Raw genomic sequence first — 14,492 nt, forward strand, 5'->3', positions numbered from 1 at the left:
CCTTTAACCTCAGACCATCCCAAGACTAGACAACAAGTTGCCCATCAAAGGAATTTGGGCAAAGTTTTCTATAAATTGGGTAGAAGGAATTGATATTTGTCTCTTAGAGTGAGAATTACATTTTTTTTGTAAAGATAGATGTGAGTTTAATAAATTAATTTTTTCAATAAAAAATGTCTGCTTTGACAAATTACTTACTTTTTTTTTTTTTATTTGAATATGTTACGACATTTAATTTAAAATAAGGGTTAATTACCTTTTTAGCATATATGTTTTCACATTTTTATTTTTTCTACAGGTTTTAATTTATATCACATATGGTACTTGACTTATGGGTAAATACTAGTTTAGTACTTCCGTCACTAATCCGTTAGCTAAACTAACAGACTGTCATAGGATAATTTCGACTACCCTTACGGCTAGTTTGGGGGCCTTGAGGCCTGAGGGTGGTTCGGCCACCCTCCAATAGCAAAATAAGGGTGGCCGAGTTACCTCTTGAAGTCATGAGGGTAGTCGAACCACCCTCAAACCAGCTACAGGAGGTCATTCTGTTAATTTGGCTAATGAAATGATGACGGGGGTACTAAACTAGCATTTATTCATAAGTAAAGTATCATCTGTGATGTTCTCAAGAGGTATCTTAATTGGCTGTGGACCACGCCTCATGTTGAAACTTAAGTGGGAAAAAAGAAAATGTAGATACCTAGATACTAAAAAGATAATTAACCCTAAAAATAATTATGATTTTAAGATGTTTACCTTATAAAATTAAGATCTTAATATAGATTAAAATCTAATGAAGTTCCTACTAACAAATGTTAGCGGTGGTGCCTATAAAAAGAGCATCCCAACAAAATTAGGTAAAATATTTAACTATATTTAGTTTAACTACTACTTTTTCAAATCAGATTAACAAAAACAAGCTGTTAAACCTGATTTTTGCCTCATATTAAATTATTAATTAATTAAATGTACACAGCACAAATTTTTTTGGGGTACATGCTGACGATGGTCCAAAGAAAAGATCCACACCCGACAAAAGGACAACAAAAGGACAATTAGGACCTTCTTTCAACAATAGTCTGATTTATAGTTAGAGGTGTAAAGGAGAGCGGATAATTTGCTATAACTGCTAATTATCGTAACCACTTAACCGTTATATTGTCTAGTGTTAGAGGTTAGCGGTTATTCGGTTTACTAACTGTAACTACTAACCACCTTTTTATCTAATATTTTTTTATAATTATAATTATAATTATAATAGTATTTATACATATAATATAATCAATTGATCTTAAATCACTTTTTTTTTTTTTGAAATACTTAAATCATAATTTGAGTATTAATATATTATCACTAGAATTTATATGATTATATAATATAATCAATTGATTATTAAATCATTTGATTATATAATAACAAATTATATATATATAATATGACATAACTCATAAGTCATAAATATGCAAGTTCATATTAATATAACAATTAAGTACCTAAAGACTTAGTTCCAATGAATGATATAAACTTATAAGCCCATATATGTTATAAATTATATATATATATATATATATATATATGCAATTATGCATATTGAATAATATAAATATATAAGATCAATACATAATCATATGATTCAATGACAATTCAAATACTTATTAAAGTTAATTATGTTAGTAATGTACAATGATAATGTGATTCGTATAATATAAAATTAAGTAATTGACATTGATTTAAATAATATGTTACTTATAACTACAATTAAAGTATTATTATTCTAATTTATATAATTATATAATAACAAATTATATATATATATATATATGATTTGTATAATATCAATTGTTTAACTATTTTCTATTTTCAATTGTATAATATCAAGTTTTATTCAATTCTATTCTCTATTTTCAATTCATTCGTATAATATCAATTGTATAATATCAAGTTAATCATTTTTTCAAAAACTATTTCTCTTAATTTCTTAGTAATTTTTTAAACCAATTGTTTTATGTCAAACCAATGAGTATATATTCATCATTTCCTTGATTTCATCTAATTAACCTGAAGTCCTAACACTCTCTCTCTACCGCCTGCCTCCCTCTCACTCTCACTTGTCACTATGTCTCCCTCCCTCACACTCTCATCATTGTCTCTCTCCCTCTCACTCTTGGCACTGTCTCTCCTCGTCGGTGACTGTTGTTGCTCGCTAAGACTGTCTCTCCTCGTGGGTTGCTGTTACTGCTCTGTCTTTGTCGCCACTCGCCGTCTCTATCTCATTTTCGCCGCTCAATATCTCTATTGCTGCTCGCTGTCTCCGTTGTGTCTCTTTGTCGTTGCTCTGTCTCTGTAAGCCTAAAAGGCAAAAAAAAAAAAATTCAAAAAAGTCCAAGCCCAATTTTAAAAAAGCAGTTATAGCGAGTGGTTATATGTTTTACTAACCGCTAACTGGCAGTTAGTAGCTAACTGCTAACCGTTAGGCGGTTATGATTACGGTTAGTGAAATTTATTAACCGTTAAGGTGGTTACAGAACCGCCTTTACACCCTTAATTAAAGGCAATATACCCAGTCATCCAACGACACGTCGTAGCAGTCTCGGGCCTAAACCCTACTACCACGCAATATAAAACCCCTTCTACTTCTCTGTTCTCTTCTCCCTCGATCGTTCTCTGTCTCTGGCGATAATGGCTCCGAAGCGTCTCAAAGAAGACCCACCACCCGCCACTGCTTCTTCTGGGGAAGAAGAAGAGGAAGAGTCCGAGAACGAAGCCGTTTCAGAAGAAGAAGAAGAAGAAGAAAAAGAAAAATCTGAGAATGAAGAAGAAGAAGAAGACGATGATGGCGAAGAGGAGGAAGACGAAGAAGAAGAAAAATCCCCTGTGGGAAAGCCTACTGTAACCCCGTCCAAACACCAACCGTTATCCGGGTCTGAAACCGAGTCCGGGTCCGGGACGGACTCCGAGTCCGGCTCCGACCCCAAGTCCCCGCCTTCCCCGTCCGGCTCCGCCTTCACCATCAAGCCGATAGCGTCCAAGCCCATGGCCAACGGTCCACTCAAACCCACAAAGGCCAACAACAACACTCCGATAACTGTTTCCGGGTCGTCGAAACGCGCGGCAGAGTCCGATCCGGATAAGGCAAAGGACTCGAAGAAGAGAAAGGTAATATCATCCTCGTCAACAACAGCAACCAACGGCGACGATGAGGACCCGAAGAAGGTATCCGGACCCGGAACTGGGGGAATCCCACGGCTGTGGGGCGAGGAGGACGAGCTGGCGGTGCTAAAGGGCATGATCGAATACGGGTCGAAGACAGGGTCCGACCCGTATTCCGACATGGGCGTGTTCCACGAGTTCATCAAGAAGAGCCTCCGCGTCGAGGTTTCCAAGTCCCAGTTGATGGACAAGATTCGGCGGATGAAGAAGAAGTACCAGACCAACTTTGACAAGTTCGGCCATGACATGGTCTTCTCCAAGCCCCACGAGCGCAAGTCCTTCGAGCTCTCCAAGAAGATTTGGGGCAGTCAGACCACTCCAAAGCCCAAAACTAATCCTAAGGCGGTGGCAGTGGCATTGCCGAGCCAAGAGGTGGTGGTGAATGGGGGAGGAGTGGAGGCGTTTTGGGAGGGTTATCCCAGTTTGAGGGCGGCATTGGAGACGACGGCGGAGATGGGGTTTCCGGGTTTGTCGGGTTTGGGGACGGAGACGAGGTTTGTGAGGGAGTTGATGGCGAGTATTGGGAGTGAGAAGCTGAAGGAAATGGAGGACAAGTGCAAGGAGGTGAGGATGGCTCAGCTGGAGGTGTATGTGAAGAGGACGGAATTGGTTCAAGAGCTAGGGGAGGTCGTTTTGGAGGCAATGAAAAGGAGGTAATCTGTGGTTTTTGGTTTTATGTTTGGTTTATTTTGACGGAAAACTGGTTTTGTTTGAAACCCTTTGCGTCGAATTCATATGGGTTTCGAAATTTTGGTTTAGATGATGTTAATACATTGAAATATAAGTTTTTGTTACGTGGGATTATTTCATATGAGTGGTTTTATTGTTTTGGGTTGTTTGGCATTTGCAGTATACCCTGATAGAAATTTATTTGATGTTGTGCTTTAAATTCGGGTTAATCAACTTCCCATCCATTGAGAGTATACTACTAATCTCTGGCACTCTGTTCTTTACTTACTCGGTGTTTTTTTTGCGATGCCTAGTAACATTCTAGAGCGGGAACTTTCCGAAGAGGTATTATTTCCTGCTTTATTAATGTGGAGCATTTGAAGAGAAAGTAGCTTCTCATAAATCCTCTTTTCTGAGATCTCTTTTGGATTTGGATATTGTACATGTTCTTAACTTTTCTTAGTGGATCTGGTAGATATGAACATATGATTAACTTTTTAGATTGTAGAAGCCTATAGGGTGTTCAACGATATGCCCTTTTCTTTCAATAAAATTATTACTCATAAAAAAAAAAAAAAGGAATATGCACATTGATGGATTGTATGAAGATTTGCTTGTAGGTCGACAGACTGTTAATGTGGTCATTCTTTTTAACTTGAATCTGGTTAAGAAATTAACTTTGTTTTGAATTATTTTTCTTATAATTAAATCAATCTTATTAAAGCGCAGATAGCCGCAACTCAAGTATACAAGGAGTATACAAGAGAAAAACCCATTTTGAGAGAGCGAAAGTTTGTCTAGAGCTTTCTTTTTAAATTGGTAAAGAGCATTAACTTGTTTCATTGTTTCATTGTTAAAGGAAGTTTAATGAGCACTTTGATCTAGGGAGATGGATGTTAGTTATGTGAGAGGCTACCATAATAAAAATTGGTTTCCATGTTTCATGGTTTTTATAAACATTTGACTTAAATTTGTATGAAGCCTTGGTGCTGGTTCAAGTCTTCTCCCCAAGCATTCCCCCTTTTTATTTTCCTTTCAAATAAAAGTAGGGGTGCAATAGGAGTACTTTCTATTAGATTTTGCCCTTCTCATGGGGATCAATAAGCTTGCATAAGCTGTTGCAAGTTGTTGTGACTTCAATAATGGTAAACAAATTGAAGCCCATTTTGAAGTTTGCACTTTTGTGCCTAGAAGACAGGTTGAAGGTTACACTTCTCATTAACTAGACTTAAAGAGAGAATCTAGTTGGATTTATCTCACCTGATAGTGGGTGGATATGATACTCCATTGTTTATCAGCTTGTCCTCAGGTCTCTGCTTTGGTCTAGTCCATGATTCTTACTATCTGTTTGCTCTTTTTCTTCACTCTGGCTGATGTCTACTTTCATTATCAGGTTAAATTGATATTTAGAAAGGGATTAAGTAGGAGTATAATTGTTTTCATTGAGTATCTGTGTGTCAAGGCAGGATCTGTTAAATTGGGATGAAAGTAAAGAAAAACCCTAGTCTGAGCATGTCATAGTGCTTTACCAACTGGGTTGATTCAAAATTTGATGATTATTTTCCAAGTCTTCTACTTTCAACATCTAAAGTGTCTTTACTATGCAGACCATTTTAGATGAAGCAGCCTCATCCCAGTTTAGAGAAACTAGTTGGTTGCATACAGAGTCCTTGTAGCATTGTTTTTTTACCTATCCTGCTATAGCCTTAATATGGAGACATGGACTCCACTGAATAGCTTTGGTGTAACTCGTAAGTAAATGGGTGATTTTACATGGAATCCACTGAATAACCTTTGTAGATAGGCCAGGTTGCAGGCGAAGTCCAAGCTTGGGTATTGTTTTGGTTTAAAGTCTAATTCGTCATTGTGACTGGCCTATAACCCGCTTTATTATTATTTTTTTTTAATTTAATTTAATTTTTTTTTTTTTTTTTTTTTTGCAAAAACGTCTTAAAAATAGTAAATAATAATAATAATAATAATAATAATAATAATAAATAAAGGTTATAGAAAAATAGTCATAAAATGTTACTGGTTAAAAATTAATTCTCTTCCAATTCTCACGCTTCTTTTCAACGACCATAAACGAAAACAGTTTTTACCCATATTCAAAGCTTAATCCTATATATAGATTTACTAGCAAAAAAAATTGAATTCTCATTGATTCAAAATCCTATAGATTTACTAGCAAAAAAAATATTTTAAATCCATTTGTTTTTTTGATTTCAATTTAATGTTCAGGGCTAATATGTCAAGTATGGCTCAATCGTGTAGCATCCTCCATTTCAAAATCCCTCTCCATTTCCTCCCATTTGCATTTTCAGTTTACAGCAGTTGTCCAAGTTTTAATGATTATAGCAAGAATAAATACAATAATTCTTCCAAACGCACTAAACTGGCGAAATTCATGATTTCTTAAACGAGTATATCCTATTCCGTCAATTGTCAATTATAACACATACAATGTCACTTGTCAAGATTTTAGGTACCGTAGATTTCCTTTCTCATGGTTTCTGCTACTATGTATGTATATATATATATATATATATATATATATATATATATAGAGAGAGAGAGAGAGAGAGAGAGAGAGAGCCAATTCAATTTTAAATATACCACTTGTCACCATTTTAAATTGCCTACTTGTCGCAATTTTAAGGTATAATTTTTAAGGCTTCTACTATTATATAAAATATATTGTTTGGTCTTAAAATTTGGCCATATATACTTGGTGATCAAAACTTGGGTTATAAAACATTTCAACACCCAAGTCTTTCGGTGTAAAAAGTTGTCTTTTTTATGTAAATTGCAAATCTATCACATAGACTGTCTTTATGGAATTCATAGATAAAGACTTTAAAGATTAACTTGAGAGCATCGTCACATCGTTACCTTGGTGTGTTGACTAGTTGTTCCACTGAAGGTTCGAGAGCAGCGTTATTTGGCCTTGCTTACATTAGGTGTTCAAGTGAACTCCTGAGAGCTCCATTACTAGAGTTGTCACTTGACTGTGCTTACGTTGATGGATTTAGTGGACTTCTAGAGAGCTCTATTACTAGAGTCATCACCTAGCCGTGCTAACACTAATGACTCCAAAGGACTTCTAGAGAGCACTGTCACTTGGACCGTAACCTGGACTACCCTTAAGCTCCTGAGTTTTTTAGAAGAGTTAGCAATAAAACCCTAGCAACCATCCTTATTTATATCAGGTCTCCAGATTTATGTAATGTGTTGAAGCCAATTTTGTGCATTTTCTCTCCTTCCTATGAGTACTTAAGGATGCTCTTTCTCTAAGGTTAAGCAAGCATATCAAGAATTTATTCTAGAGCCTTTTGAAAGGTTGCTTTGTTGAGCCAAGAGATTTTGTTGAGAGTCATTGTACCTTTCCCTCTCTTGGAGTTTGTTAGTTCTCAAACCACATTCATTATAATTCCTTCGGCCCATTTGAAGTTTACCAATAAAGAAATCACATGTAGAAGATTGGCTGGTGAGAAGCTAGAGCTTATATGGGAGATAGGGAGGCAACGTGTGGTGGGGGGAGTGAGTGAGAAAGTTCCTCTCTCATGTGAACACAACTGCCCTTTTCGCAAACCCAAGTTGAACTTAAGAGCATTTACATTGGATTCTTTAAAATTTTCTTCAAATTTTGAAGAATAACTTTCGTTATAGCTAGGCTTTTGATTTTTGCTATAAATTAACGTGCTAGAATAGTAGAATATGTACCCGGCCGTCAATTCGAGTGAATAACTACACCCACATGCATCACGACATAAGATGTCGTATTGACCAATGAGTAACCATTTCTTCCTGCAACAATTAAGAGTCAATTTTCTCGACCACAAAAACTGTGTGGCTAGCTGTGCCGCGTCAAACGTGATCAAAAGATTCAAAAATACTCGTTTTTGGCATCTTTAATTTGATATACTGTACTTATATAGTGAATGGTACTTATTTCGATCTTTTATTATATGTAATTTTTTATCTACATACTTTTGCATGTAAAATTTATGCCATAAACGAGCAATCAAACATCCAATCCAATAGTCCTTAATAGGTAGCTCGATCGGCTGAGACTACGCCTAATGAAACGGAGATTACTAGTTTGAATTTCCCTCCCTCCCTCTTGTGCGGACATGTCAAAAAATAATAATAAAAAAAGATCTAATCCAATATAAAAATCAAAATCAATAAGGGGATGAAACCCTTAACATATCTTATTTTAGCATAAAAGGCAATAAATATTTAAGATCCTAGCCAATATGAACATCACTGAAAAATCTAAAACGACTCCAAACGACACCTATTCAAATGTCTAGGTGATTCACAAATATTCAGCGGAATAAGATCTGACCTAACAATCAATAATCAACCAAATGCAGATATGTAATGAAAATTAAGAACACAGATATTTTGGTTACGAAGAGGAAACCTTTTAGAAACCGATCTAAAAGTAAAACCTCTCCGGGGCAGCCAAACCCAGGAAATCACTATCAAAAGATTATCCAGAGATTACAGACACCAGGAACACTTACAACCCTTTGCAAGACCTTGGCTCTGTAAGATCGACAAGCCTACAACTCGTCTCCTTACTCACAATTTTCTTCAACGTGATTCTCCTTTACCGGACCCTTCCGATAGACTTCTCAACCGTAGATTTATCAAAGGAATAACTAAAACTCTAAGAGATTCAATTTAACGCTCACCACATATGATTTATCTGGGGGTGAAAATTCGTACTTCTATCTTCTATAATGATGTATATATACCCCCGACAAAACCCTAGACTTAAACCACTTAAAATCACGTTTTTGGGCCTCAAACTTATGGGGTGTCCGGACATGTTAATGGGCTGTCCGGACACGGCTTTGCGGAGCAAAATTTGAGTTTCTGGAAATGAGGTCCGGACCCGGGGAAGGCATGTCCGGACATGGGTGAAACAGCATTCTGAAAATGCTGTCCAGTCTTGATCAACAGCCCCGATCGATGGGCGTTTGTGGTCCGATTGAGCTGAAATTTTGCAGGGACGTTCATAACACATGAATCTACATTATGAACGGTGGAGATTGGATTCTGAGCATTCTATATCAGTGTTTGAGCTCGTGAACAGTAGCCTCTGCATTTTGGAACTGAATTAAGCCAATACAAGAACTAACAATCACAATCAAAGTCATTAAGGAAATACAGTCACTCCCACATACAAAGGAGGTGGCCACCAAGAAGGGATGATCGTGCGCTCACCCCTCTCTTTTGTTAGCGTGGTCGTACATTCATACTGTAAATATATATAGTGCGCTCACCCTTTCCTGTTTTGATCGCTTTCTTTCACTGGAGCTATGACGGCCAGTCAATTAACCAATAGAGTTGAGATTGCGTATAGACACACAGGAACCTCAACTTCCAATTGGTTCGCTTGGGCGATCAACTCTACACATGACAAGGAACGGTACGTAGGAGCACAAGCCCTTGTGGCCTATCAAAACTCCAGTTCAGCCATCCACGCATACACATCCCCTGTGAGTGGATATGGAACAATGTTGGCAGAGGGTTCTTAGAGCTTTGTGGTTTCAGGTCTGCTTGTAGGTGGGGGGCATTTTGGGGAAGAAAGCTACAAAAGTGATCACGTGAGAGTCACGTGATGACTGTTCCGTCAGTCAAAGCGGCTTTGACTCGCAATTGGTCGAACTATAAAAATTTGAATGTTTGGGTGTACATTGCAAAAATTGAAACATTAGAGATCAAATTGAAAATCGCTTCAAACTTTAGAGGGTAAAGTGTAATTTTTCCTATATATAACCTACTTCTGAAAATGTTTCATATGGATGATATTAGGGGTCAAATATAATTTTAAAATAAAGTCTTAAAAAATATATTTTCTAACAACCAATTTATGATTAAATTTTCAAATTATTATATAAAAACATCTTAGTTTGGTATCAGTCATATTCAAAAAATTATAATATAACTCAAAACCGACCAACAGAAATACATATATATATATATATATATATATAGTAATTTTTGTCATGTACTTTTCTTTTTTTTTTTGGAATCTTGTGATAAACGTGCAACTAAATTAAGTTTTCCCTTGAATCTTTGCTAGATCTAAGAAGGGAATCTACATGCATTTTTAATTAATAATTTTCCCAAATTGTTCCCATGAGGGTTTTCCTCGTGACAAAAGTACAAATAAACTGTTTATTTGATATACTATATAAGCAGAAGAGTTATATGTTTCTTCAATAACTTTGCTCAACATGTTCATGAGATTACCATTGAGCTTTCCCATGAAAATAACGATTTCCTCGGCCTCCTCCACCTCATGTGGCATTACGCTTAACTGCCCAAGAAGGTTAGTTTGGCCACAGCATAGAAGAAGAAGCAAGCAAAGCCTCCCAATAATCCCGTCCTTCATGATCGTCTCAAAGTTGAATGCAGAGTTACAGCAAGTGCATCCACGGCGATCAGCTCAGTACCATCCCAGCATTTGGGACCTCAAACTCATTGAGTCCTTAAGCACCCCCTACACCGTAAGTCCACTTATTCTCACGTCTTAAGTCACCGCTTATTTCAAAGAGTGTTTCTTAGTTTAATCATTTAATCAATACATCATCTTACAGTTTGAGTTGTATGGCACCCGAATGGAGGAGTTGAAACGAAGCGCTAAATGCTTGCTGACGTCCACCAAAGACCCTTGTGCTCTATTAAACCTTGTTTCCACGATGCAGCTGTTAGGAGTTGCTTACCACTTTGAAAAGGAGATTGAAGAGGTTCTTGCTCTTTTGTATCCACATCTCACTACCAATCTTCACATCACTGCTTTGCAGTTTCGAGTTTTAAGACAACATGGTTTTTCGATTACCTCAGGTGATGTCATAGTTTCACCAAATCCATATCTTTTTCATTTTCTTTTCATGAAGCATGTCTGAGTGATTTTGGCAAAACAGACGTGTTTGACAAATTCAGAAGCAGCGATGGGAGATTCATGGACAGCTTAAGCAGTGACATGGAGGGACTTCTTAGTTTGTATGAAGCCTCTCATCTTGGAATGCATGGAGAAAATATTTTGGAAGAAGGCAAGGATTTTAGCATCAAAAACCTGAAATCTTTGATGGGAAAATTGGACAGTGTTTCAGCTAAGCAAGTGAAAAAGTCACTGGAAATCCCCCTGTATTGGAGGATGCCAAGAGTTGAAGCTCGGAGCTTCATTGATGTGTATCAAAGAGATATGGCAAAGAACTTGACTTTGCTTGAGCTGGCTAAACTGGATTACAATTTAGTGCAATTTGTATATCAACAAGAAGTTAAAGAGTTATCAAGGTAACGTTTATTTTCATCCATTTGCATGCTTTCATGGAAGACTTGCAGAAAGATTGACATCTTTGAAATTTGATTCATATATAGGTGGTGGAGAGAGTTGGGTTTTAAAGATAAGCTAACTTTTTCAAGGGACAGGTTAATGGAGAATTATTTGTGGGCCATGGGGATGATTTTTGAGCCCCAGTTTTCCAAGTGCAGGATAGGCCTCACCAAATTTGTATGCATATTATCAGCTATTGATGACATGTATGATATATATGGATCGCTGGATGAGCTTGAATGTTTCACTGATGCTGTGGATCGGTATAATAAAAGCATGATTATACAAGTTAATTTATTTTTATTTTGTCCAAACCATCTCTTGGATCATAATATATACTTTTCCTTTCTTTTTTTTTGTAATATTTTTGAGCAGATGGGAAATGGAGGCCATGGAGGACCTTCCAGAGTACATGCGGATTTGCTATCTTGCCATGCTTAACTTTGCTAATGAAGTGGTCTTTGATGTTCTCAAAGATCATGGTTTGAATTCGTTCCCCTACATTAAGGAAGCGGTAAGCCATAAACATAAAAACAAAAAACAAAATTGAAGTCAATTGTTCAATGCATGTCGTGGGGGGTGTAATCAATATTGTTGTTTTCATGGCAGTGGGCAAATCTTTGTCGATCATATTTGGTAGAAAGACGATGGTTTTCCAGTGGATACACTCCAACTGTGGACGAGTACTTAGAAAATGCAAGGATTTCTGTGGGTGGTCCTTCAGCCATAGTCCATGCTTATGTTCTGCTTGGGTGCACCATATCTAAAGACGCACTTGATTGCTTAAAGCGTGGCTCTGAGCTTATATATTGGGCATCCCTCATAACTCGACTAAGTGATGATTTGGGGACTTCCGAGGTACAAATATTTGCAATTAAGCAACAAAATTTGACAATATTGGAAGAAGTACATATTTATAAATTAATAATTAATTATATTGAGATCACTTTTTACTATACTTTCTGTTTCTTCAATTGGTAGGCTGAAAGCAAGAGAGGTGATGTGGCGAAATCCATAGAGTGCTACATGGTACAAGAAAGTGTATCCAAAGAAGAAGCTCAAGATCACATAAAGAGATTAATCAGCTATTCATGGAGAAAGCTGAATGAGGAGAGTGCCAAAAATTCCATGCCAAAGTCCATTGTCAAGATGTCATTAAACATGGCTCGCACTGCTCAGTTTCTCTTTCAAAATGGAGATGGTATTGGGACATCGACTGGGGTGGTTAAAGATCATTTGACCTCGTTAATTATCAAACCAATCCCCTACTGAACAAAAATAGTGTGAGCAAAGTACTGAATTAATTATCATGATTCATAAATATTTGTTAGTACAGAAATGTAAAACAGAGAAATAAATGCTCAGAAAGTAAGTTATATAGGCCCTTTCCTTAAAAAGTTATTTGTCCCACCAATTATAATCAATTGGATTGTACTGATTTGTAGCAAACACTTCTCCAAGATACAAAAGAAATAAATGTTTCCATTAAGTTGTCTTTTTTTCGTGTGAGACTCTTTTCTTTCAACACTCTTTAAATACCTTCTATTATAAAATGTTCCCAAAACAAACACGTGTGCACGCACACACTCACACACACCATTATGATAATTTTGAAAATCCCTCACTATTTTCAAAAATTAAAACACAGCTCGACTACTAAGAAAACACATACATAAATGAAAGTATCTTTAGGACTTGAACCTTCACTTGGTGATAATATGTGGGAGCTAACTAGCATAGCATTGTAAACAAGCATTGAACCAGCTATCCTATTTGACTAGTTGGACATATCTCACATACACGTTTTCTTCTCTTTAGATAGTTCCATAAGCCAACACGTAGATTTGAACTAGTGTTTAATCTATATCCTAATTTCATATCCGCTCTAGAGATAAAACCTTAGTCTCATAGAAGGTAATTGTAACACCCCTCCTCTCTAATTAATTAGGGTTAAGGGTGCTTTAATTACTACCTAACAATGTTGAATTAGGATCCTTTTCAGTTCATTTGAACTGGATAATATTCTATTAGTTATATTGGAGTTATATTTTCATCACATCAAAAAATGAAAAGACAAAAATACCTATCCAATATAACTAACTGGATATTATTCAGTTCAAATGAACTGGAGAAGATCCTGTTCCAATTATATTAGGGTTGGCTCTAATACCTTAATTAGTGGGAGGAAATGAGATATTGTTTTTTTGACTTTAGTGTGGATCAGCTCCGCATGCAAATAAAATTGGACACCTCATCGATTGTACGTACACGTCTTGCTAGGGCTGTATAAGAAATGAGATGCCTAATATTCTCGCCTATTTTCACTATTCTTCAAACCAAAAACCTCGAGAGCGAGGGAATGAGTGAGGGTTAAGGATTTTTGAAGGTTACCTTCAAGGAAGGATTCTTGTTTTCTTTGTTGTATTAGGCACGTTTAACCTTCAAGGATTTAAGATGCATTTCCGTAGTTGTGTATAGGTTGGTTGTTTAAAGATTTTGGGTTGGTTTATGGATGGTTTATGATGATGATAGGTACAGGATTTTGTAATCTTTTAGAAAACGTGTTATTTCCTTAACATATTATGCATGACCTACTGTTAAAAAGGATTTAGGAAAAACCATGTGGGCCACCTAGTGTAATACTCCAAAATAATAATAATAATAAAATGTATTTAATTTGTCTCAGTCACATTTTATAAAAAACAACACTCGTAATTTAAAAATTTCCTAAACCAATTTTCCCAAAAATTCCAGAACAATAAACTATTTTTAACTTTGGCTGAACATTCAGAAGTTCCCCTAAAACATTCGAAGTAAACTCTAGACTCGAAAGTTCGATGCTTCTTTGGAACGTTCAACTAAAACCTTAGGACCGTTGGTACAATATATACATGAATCCAAGAAAAACTTCAAGGTGGACATCAATAAACCCCTTTATTGTTTGTGGCTTGGACTCTATTTCACTTAGAAGCCATTTTGTGGTCACGATTTTATTTTTGTTCTATCTAACATTATACATGATGCATGACATCATTTACATCATTAAATACAACAAAATAAAACCATGACCATGAAATGAAGATCCTTAACTCACGTTTGGACCTAAACTCTATAAATAATAGAGACATAATTCGAACTCAGAACCTTCGTTTTAATACCATTTAAATCACCGCTTACCTCAAAATATTAAGTTGACAAGAAGACCGAGATGAATTTAGTTATTTAATTAATATCTTAACATAGAAAAATTAAT

The 14,492-nt window shown here is 36.2% G+C and overlaps 2 protein-coding genes across 2 annotated transcripts; both read left to right on the forward strand.

Moving 5' to 3' along the window:
* Positions 1-2,661: 2,661 nt before the first annotated feature.
* On the forward strand, positions 2,662-4,040 carry LOC132181479 (STOREKEEPER protein-like). Its single transcript, XM_059594720.1, has one exon. The coding sequence runs from the start codon at positions 2,683-2,685 to the stop codon at positions 3,868-3,870; it is 1,188 nt and encodes a 395-aa protein (XP_059450703.1). The 5' UTR covers positions 2,662-2,682; the 3' UTR covers positions 3,871-4,040.
* A 6,114-nt stretch (positions 4,041-10,154) lies between these two features.
* Positions 10,155-12,716, forward strand: LOC132182910 (probable terpene synthase 9). The gene is made up of 7 exons (XM_059596279.1): positions 10,155-10,409; positions 10,500-10,746; positions 10,827-11,199; positions 11,284-11,502; positions 11,615-11,753; positions 11,849-12,097; positions 12,221-12,716. The coding sequence occupies exons 1-7, from the start codon at positions 10,167-10,169 to the stop codon at positions 12,509-12,511; spliced, it is 1,761 nt and encodes a 586-aa protein (XP_059452262.1). The 5' UTR covers positions 10,155-10,166; the 3' UTR covers positions 12,512-12,716.
* The last annotated feature ends 1,776 nt before the right edge of the window (positions 12,717-14,492 follow it).

The sequence above is a fragment of the Corylus avellana genome, chromosome ca5 (assembly GCF_901000735.1).
Source record: "Corylus avellana chromosome ca5, CavTom2PMs-1.0".
In the NCBI taxonomy this organism is placed as follows: Eukaryota; Viridiplantae; Streptophyta; class Magnoliopsida; order Fagales; family Betulaceae; genus Corylus; species Corylus avellana.